Source organism: Halichoerus grypus, chromosome 15, assembly GCF_964656455.1.
Source record: "Halichoerus grypus chromosome 15, mHalGry1.hap1.1, whole genome shotgun sequence".
Lineage (NCBI taxonomy): Eukaryota > Metazoa > Chordata > Mammalia > Carnivora > Phocidae > Halichoerus > Halichoerus grypus.
Genome location: NC_135726.1, coordinates 55,539,905 through 55,556,184, shown reverse-complemented (window position 1 = coordinate 55,556,184; position 16,280 = coordinate 55,539,905). Strand labels below are relative to the sequence as shown.

Below are 16,280 nucleotides of genomic sequence, written 5' to 3'. Positions count from 1 at the left end.
TCCCCTAAGCATATGGCCCACTGATATACATCTGAAGGGTCTCAGGACTAAAGTTCTATTAGACGTAATAAATGACCTTTTCCCAACAATAGCTAGCCCCCTCAAGGTCCTGGAAACCTTGCTTCCAAAATACCTGGGAGCCTTACGCTATCCCTAACCCCCTCCCAACTTGAAAGTATATTGTGGACCACTCTTCATGACCCCAGGGCACCTCTTTCTGCCCACGGGTCCTGTCCCTGTGCTTTAATAAAATAAACCCACCTTTTTGCACCAAAGACTTTTCAAGAATTCTTTCTTGGCTGTTGGCTGCAAACCCTAACGTCTTTACTACAGCAGATATAATGGTTAAGCACAGATTCTGGAGCTGGACTGCCTGGGTTTAAAGCCAGATGTTCAAGTTTGGGCAAGTTAGTTAACCTCTCGTACTTCAATTTCCTGTTTCATGAAGTTGTGAGGATTAAATAATTAAATTATCATAGGCAAAATATTTAAAACAGTGCTGTTACATAATGAGCTGTTACATGAGAAAAATATTCTATTTCATTCATTCAACAAATATTAGGTTCCTATGGTATGCCCAAGAAAAATTGTTTAAGGTCATTTTGTAACTGAACTAACGTGAGTTCCCTCCTTGATGAGTCACAGAAACTGATGTGATCTGAAGTGGGGTTCAAGAGCGGAACGTCAAGAAGGAATTCTTGAGAGGTTTTCGGTGAAAAAAAAAAAAAAGGTGGTTTTACTAAAGCATGGGGACAGGACCCAAGGGCAGAAAGAGCTGCACTGGGATTGTTAAGGAGCAATTGATTATATCCTTTGGAGTTGGGGGAGGTAAAGACAAAGGAAGTTTCCAAAAGGATTTTCATATGCATGCTAAAGAAGACAGGATCCTGGAGGCCTGACTATTGTCAAGCTAAGGTTGTTTTTTCCCCTCTAGCAAGGCATTAACATTAAGACAGTTGGGAGTTCCTGGAGGGAGGTCGTATTCTGCCTACCTCAAGTATTTGTCAATGGGCTGCAAGTTATAAGGAATTTAATTGTATTTACATTTCCTTTTGCCTTTGTTCTCCACGTCAGAAACTACACCACGTGGAGTTGTCACACAAAGAAACTTTCTTCGCAGCAAATAAAGAGATCACAGGGCATAACTTCCAAAGCTGTGATTCCCCAGCAGGGGTGAATAGGTCCCTTTTATTCAGAGTTAGGATGAATATTTTAAAAGGAGAGTCTTATGGGTTGCCTGGGTGGGCTCAGTCGGTTAAGAGTCGGACTTTTGATTTTGGCTCTGGTCATGATCTCAGCGTCGTGAGACTGAGCCCCACGAAGTCCTTCCCCTGCCCTCCCTCTCTCTCTCAAATAAGTAAATAAATCTTTGGGAAAAAAAGTCTATTTTTCCATCCACAGCGTTGCAAATGGCAAGATTTCAATTTTTGATGGCTGCATAATATTCCATTATATATATATCACATCTTCTTTACCCATTCATCTGTCAGTGACATCTGGGCTCTTTCCGTAGTTTGGTTATTGTGGACATTGCTGCTATAAATATTGGGTTGCAGGTGCCTGTTCGGATTACTACATTTGTATCTTTTTTTTTTTTTGCATTTAAAAAAATTTTTATTTTATTATGTTATATTAGTCACCATACATTACATCATTAGTTTTTGATGTAGTGTTCCCTGATTCATTGTTTGCGTATAACACCCAGTGCTCCATGCAATACGTGCCCTCCTTAATACCCATCACTGGGCTAACCCATCCCCCCACCCCTCTCCCCTCAAAAACCCTCAGTTTGTTTCTCAGAGTCCATAGTCTCTCATGGTTCATCTCCCCCTCTAATTCCCCCCCCCCCTTTATTTTTCCCTTCCTACTATCTTGTTGTTGTTGTTTTTTTTAACATATGATGTATTATTTGTTTCAGAGGTACAGGTCTGTGATTCATCAGTCTTACACATTTCACAGCACTCACCATAGCACATACCCTCCCCAATGTCTATCACCCAGCCGCTCCATCCCTCCCACCCCCCCACCACTCCAGCAGCCCTCAGTTTGTTTCCTGAGATTAAGAATTCCTCATATCAGTGAGATCATATGATACTTGTCTTTCTCTGATTGACTTATTTCGCTTAGCATAATACCCTCTAGTTCCATCCACGTCGTTGCAAATGGCAAGATTTTGGGGGGGGGGTTTGATGGCTGCATAATATTCCATTATATATATATATCCCCACATCTTCTTTATCCATTCATCTGTTGATGGACATTTGGGCTCTTTCCATAGTTTAGCTATTGTGGATATTGCTGCTATAAACATTGGGGTGCACGTACCCCTTCAGATCACTACGTTTGTATCTTTGGGGTAAATACCCAGTAGTGCAATTGCTGGGTCATAGGGTAGCTCTATTTTCAACTTCTTGAGGAGCCTCCATACTGTTTTCCAGAGTGGCTACACCAGCCTGCATTCCCACCAACTGTGTAGGAGGGTTCCCCTTTCTCTGCATCCTCGCCAACATCTGTTGCTTCCTGAGTGGTTAATTGTAGCCATCCTGACTGGTGTGAAGTGGTAACTCATTGTGGTTTTGATTTGTATTTCCCTGATACTGAGTGATGTTGAGCACTTTTTCATGTGTCTGTTGACCATTTGGATTATCTTCTTTGCAGAAATGGCTATTCATGTCTTCTGCCCATTTCTTGATTGGATTCTTTGTTCTTTGGGTGTTGAGTTTAATTAAGTTCTTTATAGATTTTGGATACTAGCCCTTTATCTGATATGTTATTTGCAAATATCTTCTCCCATTCTCTTGGTTGTCTTTTGGTTTATTCGACTGTTTCCTTTGCTGTGCAAAAAGCTTTTTTTTTTTTAAGATTTTATTTATTTATTTGACAGAGAGAGACACAGTGAGAGAAGGAACACAAGCAGAAGGAGTGGGAGAGGGAGAAGCAGGCTTCCTGCGGAGCAGGGAGCCCGATGCGGGGCTCGATCCCAGGACCCTGGGATCATGACCTGAGCCAAAGGCAGACGCTTAACAACTGAGCCACCCACGTGCCCTGCAAAAAGCTTTTTATCTTGATGAAGTCCCAATAGTTCATTTTTGCCCTTGCTTCACTTGCCTTTGGCGATGGTCTAGGAAGAAGTTGCTGCAGCTGAGGCCGAAGAGGGTGCTGCCTGTGTTCTCCTCAAGGATTCTGATGGATTCCTATCTCACATTTAGGTCTTTCATCCATATCAGGCACTCTTAATGTGTTGTTGGGATATTTAAATGAGTAGGGCACTTTTGGAAAATGTCATGTTGGCTTCAGATGGAATTGGAAGAATCATCTCCACTTCCCACATAACGTATCAATGAGAAATGCATTTTGTTCTAAGTTATAAGAAGGCGGACTTTCAGGAACCTGAATAAATAGGGCTTTATTTTTCTAACATAACATGAAGTCTAGAGATAGGCTGCTAAGGGCTTTGATTCAGCTGCTTGGCAGAGCTCAGTTTAGCCTGCGGGGTAAAGAAGGAGGAGGAGAGGGGCCTGCTCCTCCCCGGTTTTCTCACTCCTAGGCGCGCCCAGTCCTGACTCAGCTGCTTTCCTGGACTGAGACCCTTCTTCACAGCCCAGTTATTCTTGAACTTGAGACCGAATCCTGCTTCAGCACCGCGGACAGCGCCACCACCTGCTTTCCGGTGTCTTGGCTGGAGAGAGCGCTCTCGCTGTGGGCAGACGCGGTGGGAAAATCGGAAAAGCCTGGGGACAGATATGAACAGGATAAGTGCCTCCCAGTCTATCTCTGCCCTTCCCAGACTCCTTGCAACTCCAGGGAGTTAGGGCCTAATGTGCGGTCATACCCTCGGTGTGGGACTGCTCACATACACTTGGTTTCTTGCCTCTCAGGCCTGACTCCACCCCCAATCTCTTCAGCGATCCTTCCCTGTCTGGGATAAACCTTTATTCTCTCCTCTACCTCTTACGGCAGGAAGGGCCTCTCTCCCCAACAGGCTGATTTCTTCCTCCCCACTTCCCCTCCTCCTTCTTCCCCTCTCCCTCCTGTCTCCCTCTCCCTCTTCCTCTTCATCTGTCCCTCTCCTCCACCTTCTCTCTCTCTCTTTCTCTTGCTCAGTCTCTGGCTGATACCCAAATGGAACTTTGGAGGACAGAGAACAAGACTCATGATCCTTTACTGACTCTAGCTATGTGCCAAATCCTGAAATATTTTTTTTTCTAAAAATTTATTTATTTATTTATTTGACAGAGAGAGACACAGCCAGAGAGGGAACACAAGCGGGGGAGTGGGAGAGGGAGAAGCAGGCTTCCCGCCGAGCAGGGAGCCCGAAGTGGGGCTCGATCCCAGGACCCTGGGATCATGACCTGAGCCGAAGGCAGACGCTTAACGACTGAGCCACCCAGGCGCCCCTGAAAGATTTTTTAAAAAATATGCTTCAGTGTCTGTCAGATAAACGAAGGACTGGAATATCAGGAGGCTAACGGAGGCATTGTCTTTGGAAGTGAAGGAAGACATTCCAAGTGTTTAGGCACATGAGGGACCTTGCTTAGATTGGGAAGAGTTCTGTGACCTCAGAGATGGAGCACTGTCCATGGGAGAACTAGAGGCTAAGTGAGGAGAGAGAAATTAGGTCATCACTCCATGGAGGAGAGGAATTGTGGCACCTGGAAGACTGTGGAAAAGAAGGGGAGAGATGTTCTGTATGTGCAGGGCTCATGGGAAATGTGAGGAGGGGTAAAGACCTAGTCACAAGTTCTAGCTCACCCAAGCTGCCCATACCCAAGTGTGGGGCTGGAGTCAGAGCTCCAGGCTCAGTCCCAGCCTCTGTCCTTAGAGTCTTTCCCTGCAGAAGAATTCAAGAGTTCACCCAGGGCTTCCTGAGTTCTCCAGGGTGGGTCCAAAACATGGAGAGGATTTGTTCCGAGGAGGGTCTTGGTCTTCCATTCCTCCATCCTCATGAGAAAGTCTCTAAGAAAGCTATCTGGGGAAAATAGACCCTTAAACTCCACATCTCTCTTGAGGGAAGTGGATTGGTCTTCAGAAGTTAAGAGGTAGGGTTCTGGGGTGTGGGAAGAAAGAAGGCCCACCCAGCCATGGTCCAGGGAGATAAGGGCTCAGCTTTCACTTCCCCAGCAGTGGCCTGAAGGAGAAAGGGGTCTTCCTGTTGAAGGGAAAAGTTGGGGGCAGAAACCATACATTTTATCCAGAAAGCATCCCCAGTTGTCTTACCATCCCTCAGATGCCCCCATCTCCAAGCTGGGAGAGGCTAACCAGACAGTGTTAAGGGAATTGAGACTATTCTCTGCAGCCCAGAGATGCTGCTGGGGCTTTGGTGGCTGCAACTGTGAGGGCAACAGAGGTCTGAGGAAGAGGTCTGGGTGGGGCTGTGGTCAGACACTCTGTTTGCTACCGTGGTCCCTGGAGGAGGGTGCAGGTATGATCTGTATCCTACAGTCAATGTCAGTGAAGGAGGGTCTGTGCATCTAATCCCATTCTGGACTGACTTTGACCTATCAACACCCACTTTTAGATCTTGGAGATGGCCGAGAGACATCACAATCCTTCTCTGGCCACAAACCCTATCAAAAACCAAAAAGAGAGAACATCCTCTGGGACCCAAGGGCCCCCAGTTGCTCTCTGAGCATCAGAATTTCCAAAATTCAGAAAAGTGGAAATACTTTAGGATAGAGAAATATAAGGACACCTGGCTGGCCCAGACAGTGGAGCATGCAGCTCTTGATCTCGGGGTTGTGGGCTCAAGCCCCACACTGGGTGTAGAGATTATTTAAAAACAAAAACTTAAAAAAAAAAAAAGAAATATGGCTCCTAATATATGACACTCTCTGAATGTGACAAATAAGAGCCAAGGGTCCCCAGGAAAGGACCCTAGAGATGGAAACACATCTCCTTATCTGGAGGGTGGGGGAGATGTACAGAGTCCTGGGGCTAATAGAAGGAGAGGCCATTGTAGAGGTTGTGCCCAGGATCATACTCTAGGGTCTGAGTCTTTTCCTCCAGGGGAAAAGCTGACTTCTCCAGTTTGCACCAGATACCCCAAATCTATACCCTTATAACCTGTAGTACAGAGTCTTTTCAGAATCTAAAGAGCACTTTACCAGGAGCTGTGTAAGAAGATGCTTCTCTCCTCCCTGGGCCCCAAGGCCCCCCATCTTTTAGTATTCATCCATATCTTAGGATCCCAAGATCATGACACCAGCACTACATATCAGGTGACCTTTCTGGGAGGTCGTAGTTCTGTGGACAGAACCATCTGAGAAGTTTGGCCCTTGGTTAAAACCTGTATGTGATTTTCTAGGCCTGATCACAGGCAAAGATGAAGGCCTTCCTTGGAGGGCAGGCCTCAAGGGGGAAACCTGCCCTCCCTGCTCCAGACTTGGTGACGGCCAGTGCATCAAAGGTTCTGAAGGGACTTGCTCCCATCAAGGACTCAGACCTCTCTGGCTGGTCATGCTCCTCGAATACCTGCATCCACAGGCCAGGGGCCTTCATTCCTCCCTCTCTTTATCTGAGGTCTTAGGCAGAGGTCTTCAGGCTCCTCAACTGAGGCCTCCTTATGGGGGAAGGAGGAGAAAAACATGAAGACACTTTCCCCACTCTGACTCAGAACTCAGTATTTTCTACTCCTACCTCCGCATCCCCACCCCTCACAGCGATTTTCCCTCCACTGACCCTCACCCTGCTCCGTGGCTATAAATTCCCACTTTCCCTTATTGTATTCAGAGTTGCGCCCAATCTCTCTCTCCTGCTGCCAAACCCCATTGTGGTGGTTCCTGTACCTATTGCAATGGCCCTGAATACAGTCTTAACCGTTCCTTAACAAGTGTCGTGAATAATTTTTCCCTTGACATTTAGAATCATATCTTTTTTGTTGTTGTTGTTGTTTAAGATTTATTTATTTATTTATTTGACAGAGAGAGAGAGCACAAGGAGGGGGAGCGACAGGCAGAGGGAGAGGGAAAAGTAGCTCCCCGTGGAGCAGGGAGCCCGATGTGGGGCTCGATCCCAGGACCCTGGTATCATGACCTGAGCTGAAGGCAGACGTTTAACCAACTGAGCCACCCGGGCACCCCTAGAATTATTTTTTTCTTTAGAACCCAACCGCCTTTCTGTGGGGGAAAGTGAAATGGGGGAGTTGGTGTTTTCTCCCATTTAGACTCTTGTACAATGTATCACCATAGTATGTGATTAAAGCCTTCATTGTTACTTTCATTTTGACTCATGGTTGTTTCAGTTGCCTGCTTAGACCACTCATTCAGCTAAACTCCTGACACCACCTGGCCCAACGTCTCCTACGGTTGTTGGTCAGGACACCTGCATCCCTGAGGGCCTATGTGACTTGAGGACTGGCCAGAAGCCTGGTGTGAGGAAGAAGAAGAAAGCACGACAGTCTCACTTCACCACCCTTCTGTGGATCCAAAGGGTTAGCCTCCCCCACCCCCCAAAATTGAAATAGAAAATACTGTCACACTCTGGTCCAAATATTCTAGGAATCTTGGTATTGGGCCCTGTACCAACACTCTGCTCTGGGGCAGTGATGGAGGTGGGGTGTCTGCTGTTCAGGGCAGAAGTGGGGTGTCAGAGCTCAAATGGGAGAAGGCTGATGCTGCTCTTTTGAATGCCCCCTTGGCTGGCTGGCTGCTGCCCCCTCCAGCTTCTTCCTGGAAAAACTCCCACCAGGGTCACCAAGGACCATGTTCTTCTGCTGCTACTTTCCTGGCCAGGCCATCTCAGTCTCTCACCCCCATTCCCACAGTTAAGCTTGAGTGTGTGTGTGTGTGTGTTCCCACAGCTCCACCCAGGGCCCTCTGCTCCCCCCAGTGAATATACCTGCCCCTGGGGCCAACTCAGCTACCTTTCCCACCACCTTCTTCCCAGCCTAGCCCTGCACATTCACACTGCTCTTGGCCATGGCACCTCCCGCCCCCATTACTAGAGTCAGGGCTCTGGGAGTCACTCTAATAGTCCCTCCCCCCACCCACTGCACCTCTCTTTCAGTTTCACTTCCTGAAAGTGTCTTAAATAATTCTTTTTTCCATCCCCAAGGCAATGTCTCCACGTGGGCTTGGTTCTCCCCTTCCCCAAAGTCACAACAGTTTCTTCTCTGGCCTTTTGGCCTCCAGCCTCTCCTTTCCAGCTCTTCCCTACACTGGCCTTAGAGGGATCATGTTGATAACTATGTGACCCTGCCCCTTTCCTGCTCAAGAACCTTCCATGGCTCCCCCATTGCCTTCAGATAAAGCTCAAGCTTGTCTGTCTTCCCCCACTGCTTGAGCTAGTTGAGGGTCAGGACTGATTCAAACCTGTCTTTTTTTTTTTTTTTTTTTTTTTGTTAGTTTGTGAAGGAAGGAAGGAAGGAAGTGAAGGTGTATGTTGTTTCTCTTGCCTCATCTGGACTCTTTTATGCCTCTGAAGCTATGTAGGCTGTCCTGAGACCCATCCCTAGCAGGCCACCTGAATGAGGGTCCCGAGACTGTGACTCTCTGGGGGGCTGGCCAGGTGGGACTATAACAGCATTGCAGCAGGTCTGAAGGGTTAATTTGCTTCATGCTTATGCACCCCTTGCTTGCTGACTTAAGTCCCTTGATCTGTAGCAGACCTGTCTTTCTTTGAGATTGGCAGACCACTAGCCTTGAGGAGTGAAGGACCAGACTTTCCCAGAAGAGAAGGCCTGACCACATTGGAACACAGCTGCTGTGGATGCCAGCCACTCTGTTCAGGGTCATGTCCACATATGACTAACTGTCTGGCACGTGCTTCTCCTGCATGTGGCTCCCTTCCCTTTTCCTGGGCCTTCTTTGAGTCATTAGTCTGCCATCTTCCCAGATTGCCAGCTTCCTGAATAAAGCACCATCACTTGTTTCTCAAGTATTGATTTTTTTTCCTTTTCCTTTAATTCCAGTATAGTAATCATACAGTAATATATTAGTTTTAGGTGTATGCGAGTATTATTGTCAAGCGGCGAGCAGCCGAACCTGAGTTCAGAACCGCTTCTCTGTCCAGTAACAGGTGTCCAGTTCGGACAACTGTGCAGGAGCCCAAGAGGCAGGACTTGGAGGCTCTCGTCCCTCCTTGAGCAAGACCTTTGCTGCCTCTGAGCCTCGGGACCCACCTGCCACACGCAGAAAGGGAACCAGTTAATCACAGTTGACTGCGGGTCTGAAGTTCTCTATGATAGGTTTGTGGCCTTTTGTTTCTACCACAGGCTTCCGGTCGAAGCTTCCTCTGCCCTCGCATATCCTGCGGCTTCCTTTCTCTGTCAGAGGGACCGCAGAAGGCAGGCTGTCCCAGGCACCACGGAGGGATGCTGCTGTGGCTGCTTATGCTGTGGGGAGGTGAGTGGGTTGAGGGGAGAGGGAACCCCACTTGGGGGAGGCACCGGAGCTCTGGGATGAGTGTTTCCCTCTCTCTCCAGGGCCCCTGGATGCAGCTCTGAGCTACCAGCTGGAACTACAGGAGTCCGTGACGGTGCAGGAGGGCCTGTGTGTCCACGTGCCGTGCATGTTTTCCTACCCCTGGCTTACCTTTGCAATCCCCCAAATGTCTTGGTTCCAGAAAGGGGCAGATGTAAACCGTGATCCTCCAGTGGCCACAAACAAACCGAACCAGAAGCTGCATGAGAGGACCCAGGGCCGGTTCTTCCTCCATGGGGACCCCCAGACCCAGGACTGCTCCCTGGACATCACAGGAGTCAACATGGGAGACAGTGGGACTTACTTCTTTCGAATATTCACACATTCATATCTAGATAATATGCTTTCTCTGAATGTGACAGGTATGGTAGGGGCCCAGGGAAAGGCCCCAGAGATAGAAAAATGAACATTCTGTTCCTCTTGGGGATGATGAGGGGTAGAGATAGCCATGGCCAGGCACTGGGGCAGGATGACAAAACACTGAGGGGCCACAACATCCTCTCTATCCTCACCAGCCCTGACTCACACACCTGACATCCTCATCCCGGGGACCCTGGAGTCTGGCCGCCCTGGGAACCTGACCTGCTCTGTGCCCTGGGCCTGTGAGCAGGGCACGCCCCCCATCTTCTCCTGGACATCGGCTGCTCTCACCTCCCTGGGCCCCAGGACCCACCTCTCCTCGGTGCTCACCCTCACCCCACAGCCCCAGGACCATGGCACCAACCTCACCTGTCAGGTGTACTTCCCTGCAGCTGGTGTGATGGTGGAAAGGACCATCCAACTCAATGTCACCCGTGAGTACGGGGCCAGGATGCCCACGTCCCTGAGGGCGTGAGACCAGGGCAGAGCTGGGCTAGGGCTTGACAATGGGGTCTTGGTAGCTAAGGAGGAAGGGAACCCCCTTACCTGCTTCCATGGCTCCTGGGGGAAGGCCCAGCACCCACTCTTCCCTTGCACGAATGCTGAGGTTGCCTCATCCTTCTGTCCAGATGCTCCACAGAACACAGCTATCAGGATCTTCCAAGGAAACAGAACAGGTAGGAAAGAACCTCTTTTCTCCAGGACTGGGGTGGAACCTGGGTCTCCACCAGGACAGCCCTAGCTGGGTCTCAGAGCCCCTGCTGGCTAGGAACTGCATGAGACACATACAAGAAGCCAGCCACTGAGTCAGGCACGGGGAGAGCTGTGGGAAGAAGCCCCCACAAACCTTGACTCCTTGAAGTTAATGTTCGCTCACCCACAACTTTCTTTGGTCAAATCCTCCTGCTTTTGGGCTCCGCTTTGGCCCTTTCACTGCCTTTGTTCACCATATCCCTGTCCCGAGCCCTCGGTTTTCCATCTGCTGGACAGTTGGAGCAGCTCCAGGGAAACCGTCCGAGCCTCCGTTGCAGGCCTTCAGACTGGACTCTGCCAGTTCCCTCCTCGGAGCAAGTGTGGACACTGCCAGAGGAAACACCAGCTTCACCCAGCTCATGTCTCTCCCTCTCTCTGCATCTCTCTCCCAAAGTCCCGAAGATTCTGCAAAACATGTCATCGGTTCTCATCCTGGAGGGCCAGGCTCTGCGTCTGCTCTGTGCTGCTGACAGCAGCCCCCCTGCCGAGCTGAGCTGGTTCCGGGGGTCCCCCCCCTGGAATGCCACCCCCATCTACGGGAGTGCAAACCTGGACCTGCCTCAAGTAGGGGCTGCAGAGGAAGGAGACCTCACCTGCCAAGCTCAGAACCCGCTGGGCTCCCAGCACGTCTCCCTGCATCTCTCTGTGGTCTGTGAGTGTGGGGACCCCTGGGGGCAGGCTGCCCAGGGCCTGGGCAGGAGAGACACCGCTGACCCTTCTCCTCCCTCCCGCAGACCCCCCATGGCTGCTCAGCCCCTCCTGCTCCTGGGAGGGCGAGGGGCTGCACTGCAGCTGTTCCTCCCGAGCCCACCCGGCCCCCACCCTGCGCTGGCAGCTGGGGGAGGGGCTGCTGGAAGGGAACCACAGCAACGCCTCCTGGACCATCACCTCCAGCTCTGCGGGGCCCTGGGCCAACAGCTCCCTGAGCCTCAGCGGGCCGCTGGGCTCCGGCCTCAGACTCAGCTGCGAGGCCCGGAATGCCCACGGGTCCCGGAGCGCCGCCTTCCTGCTGCTGCCAGGTCCGGGGGCTGTCGGGGGGTGATGCCTGGAGGAAGGAGAACTTGGCCCTTGTATTAATTTTCTAGGGATGATGTAACAAAGTACCTTAAACTGGGCAGCTTAAACAATGGAGATTTACTGTCTTCCAGTTTGGGAGGCTGGAAGCCTAGGATCAAGGTGCCTGCAGATCAATTCCTTCTGAGGCTTTGAGAAACTTTTCTGGCCTCTTCCCTAGCTTCTGGGGTTTGCTGGCAATCTCTGGTGTTCCTTGGCTTGTGGAAGCATCACCCCAATCTCTGCCTTCATGCTTACATGGCATCCTCCTGTGTGTGTGTGTCCACACGTCCCCATCTTATGAGGACACCAGTCATATTGGGTTATGGCCCACCCTAGGGATCCCATCTTAACTTGATTACCTTTGTAAAGGCTCTATTTCCAAATAAGGTCACATGCTGAGATGCTGGGGGTGGAAGGGTGTGCCAAAGGGCTAGGACTTCAGCATATGAATTTGGTGGGGGGGCATAATTCAACCCATAACAGCCCCGGAGAGATGGGGCTGGTGGGGGAGAGCCACCAAGACCCCAAATGGAGGAGGTGGAGGCTTAAGATCCTTGGTCCTGAGGCCAGGGGAAGGGGCTGGTCCAGGGTCCACAGGGCAGCGGAATGCCACATGACTGAGTCCTGGATGGGGAGTGGGTGGGTATACTAATGGGACAGAGAGAGAGAGAGGGAAGTGGCCGGTCGGAACATGCCATGTGTTGGAGCTGAGGCTTACACACAATGCAAATTTTCTGCAGGTACACCAGGAGCCAGGGCCGTTGGGGTCCTGGGAGCAGTTGGGGGAGCTGGCTCCATAGCCCTGCTTTCCCTCTGCCTTTGCCTTATCTTCAGGTGAGAGTGGGTCCAGGGATGGAGGGAGAGGCCTGGAGTGGGAAGAGGATGAGGTCGTGGAATCTCAGAGAGCTTGAGCTAGAGGAACCTGGGCTGCCTGGAAATCCAGGAGCCAGGGAAGGAGGCTGAGTGGTGGTGTGGATCAGCCCATACCCAACTGGGCCAAGCCTGGGGTCTCTTCCAGCTCCTGGTCCAGCTCTTGGATTAGGGGGAGCACCTGGAGACTGGACCCACCTCCACCTACCTTATTCTATGCTCTTCATGGGTTGCAGGGGATGGTCTGCTTACTGCATGCCCCAAATAACCAAGCTGAAAGGCCTGGGGCTTTTCCCTTAGAGTGAAGACCTGCAAGAAGAAAGAAGCCCAGCCAATGCGAAGCATGGACATGAACCCAGCCAGCCGCTCAGGCTCTGGGGTGAGTGACAGGCTGTGAGCTCCTATCCAGCAAATAGCTTTTGGAAGTCGCCCTCAGTATGGGCGCCTGAGCATTTCCCTATTAACATCCAATACTCCCTGAGTTCCACTTTAAATTACTGATTCAGCTGCTCTAATACTTCTGTTTCTGATGGAATATGTATATAGCCCACTTGCTTGTTGGGGGTGTTTCTGCCTCCTACGTCAGAGTATCACATTCCCTTGGACTATTAGCCTTTTCTTGTGGCGTTGATTACCCGCAAGTACAATGGCCCAAACTTAGTCTGTGTCAGACCCACTGGGTGCAAGGGAAGTGGTAGGCTGGAGCCCTAGGGTAGAGAGACTGGGGAACCCCAAACTCACAACTCATCACTCCCACTTTGCATTTTTCAAATCTACCACTGTGTTTATTTAACATCAACTTCATTGAGGTACACTTTACGCATAATAATGCACCCATTTTAAGTATGCAGTGAAATGAATTTTAACAAATGTGTTCACCCTGTGCCCATGTCCCCAGTCAAGATGTGGAACATTTCCATCAGGTCGCCAAATTCCTTTGTTCCCCTGCTCAGTCAGCTTGACATTTCCAGCAATCACTGATTTCTATCACTATGGATTTCTTTTGTCCCTTCTGGAACTTCATATAGATGGAATCATGCAATATTTACTGTCTTTATCTGGCTTCTATCACTTCATTAAAAGATGTAAAAATCCTAAACATGTATACCTCCAATAACAGAGCATCATTCATCAAAACAAATGGATGAAAACTGACAGAACAGCAAGGAGAACAGATTGGCAATTACAGTTGATGATTTCAAAACTCTTCTCTCAGTAACCTGGCAGAACAAGTACATGCAAAATCATTTTTAAAGTTTAATTTACGTAATTGCCTGTCTTTGTCTCCTTGGTCAACCTTGGGGAATGGAACCCTTAGCGTGGGCTAAATCCCCATCTTGTCGGGAATCAGGAGATATATCTTCATCTTCCATTTCTTTACCTTCAAATTCTCAGTATTTTTTTTTAAGATTTTATTTATTTATTTGGGAGAGAGAGACAGAGATAGCGACAGAGAGCACAAGTGGGGAGGAGAGGGAGAAGCAGGCTCCCAACTGAGCAAGGAGCCCGATTCGGGGCTGGATCCCAGGACCCTGGGATCATGACCTGAGCCCAAGGCAGATGCTTAACCAACTGAGCCACCCAGGCGCCCCTCTCAGTACTTTTTTCTTTTAAGTGAATGTCTTTTGCAGTCCATACAGTATAGTGGCTCAAAGCACATACTCTGGAGCTAGACTCCTGTATTCAAATCCCATCTTTCCCTGCTGACAAGCTGGGTGACCTTGGGCAAGTGACACACCCTCTCTGACCTCTGTTTATTTTGGTGACATGGGAATATTACGAGTACATAGAGTATCATAGAGTAGTTATGACAAGTGTCTAACACAGTAGCTGACAGGGACTAAGCACAGTACTCATTACTACAATCAGAATCATTCCCTCCCCTAGCAGGTGAGTCCCAAGGGCAGTTTGTTGTTGTTGCTCTTGTTTTATTCCCTGTTGTATCCCCAGAGCCCAGAGAAATACCTGTTTCTTCTTAATCTGAGAACTGTTTCTCTTTGCCTCTCTGAGAGGCTGTGTGAGGGCATCCTGTTTCATGCTTCTATAGCCTGAGGGTGTTGTGGGCACGGAGCGGATGTGGGCTGACATCTTGACTGCTCGGTCTTCTAGCCGCTGCCCAGAAACTGGATATGCCACCCCTGCCCTGCTTTAGATTTCAAAATATCTCATATCACAAATGTAGTACTCTGTATTTGTTTTCTATTTGTTTAGTAACTATCTCTCCTAGAAAACCACAAGCTGCCTGGTCTCAGGAAATGTACTTGCTGTGTTCGTCACTCCACACAGCACCTTGTACTCTGTCCAGACAAAGGATGGTCCTATAGTTAGAAAGAATTGGTTTTGAGTCTTGGCTCAATGGTGCATTTATACATTTATATAGATGTGTGTCTTTTTTTTTTTTTTTTTTTTTAAATAGGTTCCACACCTAGTGTGGAGCCCAACCCGGGGCTTGAACTCACCACCCTGAGATCAAGACCTGAGCTGATATCAACAGTTAGATGCTTAACCGACTGAGCCATCCAAGCACCCCTATATAGACGTGTGTCTTTAGGGCAATGTATATCATCTCTCTTAGCCTTAGTTTTATTATTTGTGTGATGAGTATGATAATAATATCCTCTCCCAGCTTTCATTTTTTAAAGAATGTAATGCAATTAATATAAATACTAAGGGCTGGTCAATCTTAATTATTAAACTTTTAATAATAAATTAATGGGTAAGTGATAAAAGTTCCATCAGGGCCAATCCCCTTGTGGTCCTTGGCTGTTCCCCCCTCCGCCCCGCCCCCCCAGACCCTATTGACCAGCTCTGAGTCCATCCTCTTCCTTCCACTCAGGCACATCAGCACCAGTCCTGGATGGACAGCCCTGCAGACCACCCAGCTCCTGCTGAGGCTAGCCCCATTTCAAGAGAGGAGCAGGAACTCCACTATGCTCTCCTCAGATTTCCCAAGCTGAAGCCTCAGGAACGGGAAAGCATCAACACGGAGTACTCAGAGATCAAGACACACAAGTGAGGAACTGCTTTTCTCATAGTTCTGGAGGCTGGAAGTCTGAGATCAACGTGTCAGCAGAGGACTCTCTCCTTGGCTTGTAGTTGGCTGTCTTCTCCCTGTGTCCTCACCTGGTCTTCCCTCTGTGTGAGTCTGTGTCCTAGTTTCATCTTCTTATAAGGACACCAGATGTACTGGATTAAGGCCCACACTAGTGACCTCGTTTTAACTGAAGTTGCCTCTTTATATACCCTATTTCCTACAGTCTCATTCTGAGGTACCAGGGATTAGAACTTCAACATACTAATCTTATGATTTCTCAACCTTGACTATTTTAAAATTAATGGCCTTCTTCACAATGGTTTGAATCTCCTAGTATGTGTGGAAGACCCCAGGACTTGTGTCCAAAAGAACTGCGTTCCAATCCGTCTATGCCATGGATCACTTTATGACTCACTTTACTGTTCTACAAAGCAGGGAAGTCATCCTTATCTAGCCAGATGATCGTGAAAGATCTATGAGAGGCTCCAAATAAAACAGTTAAGTCCTGACACAAAGCTTTCTGTGAACTCTGAAGACGTGTGTGTCAGGACTTCTGTTAGACGCTTTAACAGAAAGTTTCTGCTAACGATTTCTCTGAAGGCTTGGAGGGGCCAATCCCAGAAGTCACAGAACTTTCCCACCAGGATCAAACACAAGGAAGGATGGCTGCCCTTACCACTTCTATTAAACAGTATTTTGTAGATCCTTTCCAGTGCAATAAATGCAAGAAATAGAAATAAGAGTTATCCAGATCATAAAGTAAGAAGCAAAACAGTTTTGGGGCGCCT

The 16,280-nt window shown here is 48.9% G+C and overlaps 1 protein-coding gene across 5 annotated transcripts in view; it reads left to right on the top strand.

The window, feature by feature from the left end:
- LOC118543255 (sialic acid-binding Ig-like lectin 14) overlaps positions 1-16,280 on the top strand; it is a 94,522-nt gene that overhangs the window by 72,255 nt on the left and 5,987 nt on the right. The window contains exons 1-9 of one of the 5 annotated variants that reach the window (XM_078063106.1): positions 9,225-9,341; positions 9,422-9,781; positions 9,935-10,213; positions 10,409-10,456; positions 10,927-11,184; positions 11,267-11,551; positions 12,329-12,422; positions 12,759-12,837; positions 15,295-15,679. The exons of 1 other annotated variant lie outside the window; for it this stretch is intronic. In XM_078063106.1, coding sequence (XP_077919232.1) covers positions 9,311-9,341; positions 9,422-9,781; positions 9,935-10,213; positions 10,409-10,456; positions 10,927-11,184; positions 11,267-11,551; positions 12,329-12,422; positions 12,759-12,837; positions 15,295-15,474 — 1,614 coding nt within the window. In that variant the 5' untranslated portion in view covers positions 9,225-9,310 and the 3' untranslated portion in view covers positions 15,475-15,679. Of the gene's footprint in view, positions 1-9,224; positions 9,342-9,421; positions 9,782-9,934; positions 10,214-10,408; positions 10,457-10,926; positions 11,185-11,266; positions 11,552-12,328; positions 12,423-12,694; positions 12,838-15,294; positions 15,680-16,280 lie in introns of those variants that run through there. 3 more of the 5 variants (XM_078063107.1, XM_078063103.1, XM_078063104.1) reach the window with 3 other exon arrangements.